The sequence below is a fragment of the Raphanus sativus genome, chromosome 2 (genome assembly GCF_000801105.2).
Source record: "Raphanus sativus cultivar WK10039 chromosome 2, ASM80110v3, whole genome shotgun sequence".
Taxonomy (NCBI): domain Eukaryota; kingdom Viridiplantae; phylum Streptophyta; class Magnoliopsida; order Brassicales; family Brassicaceae; genus Raphanus; species Raphanus sativus.
Window position 1 is genome coordinate 10,159,790 of NC_079512.1, and position 5,295 is coordinate 10,165,084.

The 5,295-nt window shown below is 31.7% G+C and overlaps 1 protein-coding gene across 1 annotated transcript; it reads right to left on the reverse strand.

The window, feature by feature from the left end:
• Window positions 1-1,732: 1,732 nt before the first annotated feature.
• Window positions 1,733-5,060, reverse strand: LOC130503204 (probable aquaporin NIP5-1). The gene is made up of 4 exons (XM_056997896.1): window positions 4,743-5,060; window positions 2,784-3,203; window positions 2,255-2,316; window positions 1,733-2,163 (listed from the first exon to the last, which is right to left on the reverse strand). Exons 1-4 carry the CDS (start codon window positions 4,968-4,970, stop codon window positions 1,968-1,970), a joined length of 906 nt encoding a protein of 301 aa, XP_056853876.1. The 5' UTR covers window positions 4,971-5,060; the 3' UTR covers window positions 1,733-1,967.
• Between the last annotated feature and the right edge of the window lie 235 nt (window positions 5,061-5,295).

The window sequence follows — 5,295 nt, forward strand, 5'->3', positions numbered from 1 at the left end:
CCTCCGTCCAGAGCCTCCAACTTAAGCTATATCTTATTTTAGGAATTTTACCATAAAATAATATTTACCATTAAAAGTGTACATGTCATCTTTTTCACCAAGCCATGCCATCTAATTAACCAAGCAATGTCATTTTTTCTTTCAAATTAATATGGTGAAGACACCTAAACAAATTTGAAAAATTCACTTGTCAAATAATGTTTAGGGGATAAGACAAGGTGGTGTTCCAAATCAAGTTTTACAAATCTTAGAACAATGAGTTGTTTGTACATTTTTATTCATAATTCTAGACCGGAAGGAAATAGATAAAATATGAATTCAAAACAAAAACTTTGAAATATGTAGACTTATTATTCTAAATTAAGTAGATTCCTAACGAAACATGAAATTCAATTTCCACTACGCCATTTTTGTATAATATAAAATCTACTAAATGTAGCAAAAATTAAATTTTTTATTTAACAAGTTTTACAACAAAAAAATACCAATACATTGATAATATTGATATGAGTATTTCTTGTATTAATTTCTATTTTTCATAAATTTAGTCTTAATACTATTATTTTATTAATTTTGATAAATAGAAATGTTAATAAAAGAAAAAAGAGAAGTTTTCAAAAATTAACATCAGCATATTTCCCCTTAGTATAAAACCATTTTGACCTATTTTATTTTAATTACCCCTATTTCATTTATCAAACTTAATCAAATAAATATTTTATGAATCAAAAGAATTATAAGAACTATAAACAATTGAAGAAATACTCATATACACATACCGAATTTTTGGGGTTGTAAAATTTCTAATTATGTTCTACGGAAAAATATATCATTTTCTACGAAAAATGACATGGTGAAAAATGAATTTCAGGTTTAAAAAGTTATTGTACTTTAAGTTGAATAAATAATTTAACTTTATATAGAAATCTAAATACTAGGGAATTCAAAATATACTTAATTTAAAGATAGCTACATTTCTTCTGAAAGCATTTTCTACTTTTATACGTAAATCTAAAATTCTGTGAATACAAAATCTAAAGACAACTCAAAAGTCTACATAAGATAGAAACTACATTCTACAGATAAGAATAACTATATTTTCTAAAATATGGCAAGTTCAATATAAATATTTGGAAATCTTAATTCATGTAAACGTGTTTGCGATTTTTTTTTACAAAAAGAAATAAAACTAATCTCTTGTTCTTTAGATTTTGATTTAATTAGTTTATTTTTAATTTCTATTTTTTTTATAAAATGAGTTTTTAAATATAAGAATAACCATATTTTTGAAAATATGGCAAGTTCAGTTACGATTTATTCTAAAAATATTTGAAAATATTTTTTAAATTCCCTAAACGTGTTTATGCGATTTTATCTACAATAAAAATGAAATCAATCTCTTTCTTTTGATTTTGTTTTAATTATTTTTGTTTTTAATTAATGTTTTTGATATATAAAAATGATTTAAATTGGGAAGTGATAAATCAAGGGTTAGATTGGGTTTTCAGCAAACATTATACTAAATGGAAAAAATTATGTTAGGTTTATACTAAAAGGAAAAAGATGTTGTTTTTTTTTGTTCTATTTTGATAAATTTTATAAGAAAAAAATGAGCAAAAATATATTATCCGATTAGGACAATATGTTATTTTTGGCCAATATTTCCAATTTACTATAATTCATTTATAAAACAGCCTCGTCTCCAGAGTCGGTACAGCAAACAAGCAAACAATGAAACACAAACCAAACATAGTGTACATTATCACAAAAGACACAATTTGAAAATGACAAGACGAGTTTGCATCAGATTTATAAGCCGATGCTATGCACACATAGAGCGTGGACTTGTAGTCACATCTCCTTTTATTCTCACACAATCTTCCAAAGCTTTTCATATCATTACATTATTATAAATTATACAGTAACGGTAACAAGCAAAAGACTTGTGGACAAGTCTATCACTCAACTTAGCGACGGAAGCTCCTAACCTGACGTGGCGGGTCAGTCGCGCTATCGTTAAGCTTGACACCTGTGTAGACGGCTGCACCAGATATGGCACCAAGTGTAGGAGCCACCAGATAAACCCAAAGTGACCTGTAGTTTCCAGATGCAAGGGCTGGTCCTAGAGTCCTAACCGGGTTCATAGATCCACCACTCGATGGCCTGTTGAAAAATTTAAAATGTTTTAGCCAGAGACATTTTGATCCCATGTCAGGATGATGCAAAGCTTTAAAAGTCTTTGATTTGGACTTACCCTGCGACAAGAATGTTGAGCATGACAGTGGCTCCAACAGCTATACCAGCTAGTTCTCCAACCTGCACATCAAATCAAACAAAGAAAGTAAAAATGAATTAGAATTAGCTACATAAATAACTATCACTGGCATCCATTTTTTATTGTAATTCTGTTTATAGTTAGCTGTATTTTGTATTTTCTTGTAAGGGTTTCTTTACATCACAAATACATAATTTGCATTTGGCATCGATCCAAATATTTAGAGACACTTTGGTTATAACAGTTTGGTTTCTATTAAACAAAACCAGGACTTGAGTGTTTCTAGAAAAAGATACAAAACTAAACAAAAAGAATGGCCTTATATGATGATTAAAAAAAAGTTGACAAAAAAAATGATGACAAAAAAAAAGAATGGCCTTATTACTAAAGAACAGTTACGAAAATATTATCTCTTTCCTTATTAAGAAGATGCAGAAAGTATTAAACAATACAATATATGAATATCACTTGTCCATATGTAGAATTGGAAAGAGATAGAGAGACTTACTGCACGAGTGTCGGTGGCAACGGCGGTAACAACAAAGAGGAGAATAAAAGTAATGATGAACTCGAGAGCAAAGGCTTGTCCAACACTAACAGACGGAACAGTAACACCTCCCGACATGAAAGGATGGAAAACTGCTTTGAGTGCGAATGAAGCGCAAATGGAAGCTGAGACTTGGGCAGCTATGTAAGCAGGCACGTGGGCCCAAGGGAAGTGCCTTAGAGCTGCGAATGCTATGGTCAGTGAAGGGTTTAAGTGAGCCCCTGAGATGTGACCGGTTGACAGAATTATGATCATCACTGCGAGTCCTGCGCAGGCCGCGTTACCAATTAGGGTTTCAGCTCCGTCGTATTTCTGGTTCACGATTGGACCGGCCGTCGCGGTGAATATCAAGATAAATGTTCCCACAAACTCGGCTCCAAGCTGCATCACACATATAACACATGAAAGCAATGAACAAATGTGAAGAGGTTAAACTGGCAGAGTTTAGAGCATCCCCATTAAAAGAACTTTCCATGGGTTCACACGCATACCGAAGAAAAAAATTATTATAATATTTATATGCAATGAACTCATCCCTTGCAGCTCCTTTGGGATGAATCCCTCTCTCCTAAAACTCTTCACTGTAGCGCGGGCCCCACGTGTCGTGGTGGCCCGCGATTGGTCTATTTTTTTTTTTTTTAAGAAAATCAAAAAGAAAAAGAAAAAATTTAATAATAAAAAAAAAAAATATGAACCCCAAGAGGAGTTCATTGATGGAGATGCTCTTAGTATTATAGCTGCCCATAATATTCTCTCTTCTCGAAACAAAAATCAATCAAGAACATTAATATCATAGATTACTAGAACAAAACCATAAATTGTTAGTAATCACTAATCATACTAGTCTTATAAGTTTACGGGGTAAACTTATTGGTTAGTAACAAAAAGACAGGAGCTAGGAATTGGTTACAAAAGCCAAGATCCTTTCGTTGGCTGCTACCGTAATGGATAGAGAAGAAAACGCTCAAAAATATTAAATGAATTGATCTAACCAAACCTTATGTACGTAACGTATTTCGTTCATAAAACTGAAATAAATAAAAACTAAAAAAAGACTTAGTATTTAACTTCTTAGCATCCGTCATTAAATAAGAAGATCAGTAATCTAATTATTTGTCTGACCATTTTAATTTCAGTGAAGGAAGAACCCTCCGAAAAAATAAAAGAGGAAGAACCCTCCTCCCCCTTATGCAACTTGCGTTTTATATAAGCCAATTGCATATATGTCATCCAGTCAAGACAACTAGTTATATTCATTGTGTGAGTTTTAATCTTATAAAAAGCAATATCCTAACATATAAAATTTAACAATCCATACGATCAGGAGAGTCGGCATACATATTGAATAATTTAAGTTGAGTTCGAGTAAACCTTAATTATATCTATATAATATTATATTCGCCATTATTTAGTTTATTTCGTTTGCTTTTTACTTTTATTTGATTAAAGATTTCACTCTATTTAGTCTATATTTTTTCCAGTTTCATTTAATTTTCGGTTACAACTGCTAGTTCATGCATGTCGTGTTACCATCTCCCCCCGAGTCTGACGTAAACCCCTATGATATTTTCAAATACTCTGTATAAATAATAGGTTTTAAAGAAAAGATAATCTTTTCTTTTTGAGAACTATAAATATCAACTACGATTACAATATTAAGAGCTTACAAAAATTATTCAAACATAAATGTACGATCAAGCTGTGACTGGATGACAAAAACGATAATGCATATATATATTATATGTGTTACAAAAAAAAAAAAAAAAAGCATATATATATTATATATGCCTGGATATCATTATTTTTGCTCATTAATCTAGACTAATTATTCATTATCTTTCCATCGTGAATTCCTATGTTATCACATAATCGAACAAAAATTGTTGATATTCTCCTTTACAATAAAAAAGAGTTACGTACCTTGCGAGTAAGGGAGACAACAGGGGAGGGAAAATCGGCGAAGCACGTGTCGGGTTGACCCCAAGTGTGTCCCATCACCGGCAAGCATTTGCATGGAGGCATCGGTTTCCGATGATCGAACGACATCGAATCCACTCTCGTCCCCGTGATCAATGGTCCTCCCGGCGTTCCTGGCGTCGGAGGAGCCGTCACCGCCACTGCACCCATCTCGGCCTCCGGTGGAGCCATTCCAAACTCTCTCTCTTTTTTTAGCTTTTTTGTTTCTTTTTTACTTTTTTGAAAAAATCCTAAATTCTTTTTGTTTTTTAGGGGAAGGAAGATAAATTGATAGAGACGAATTTACATGATTTGAAAAGTTTATAAATTTGTGTTTACACTTGTGTTTTAAACTTAGCCAGGACTTGTTTCTCCAAACACAAATTAAAACGAGAGAGACACCAATTTATGAAAATTTTATCTATAAGTTAAATTTTTTTTTTTTTTGCAAGAAGAAGAAAATGGATCTGAGACTTTAATTTACATGCTTTCAAGGATTTTATAAAGCTGTTTCTAC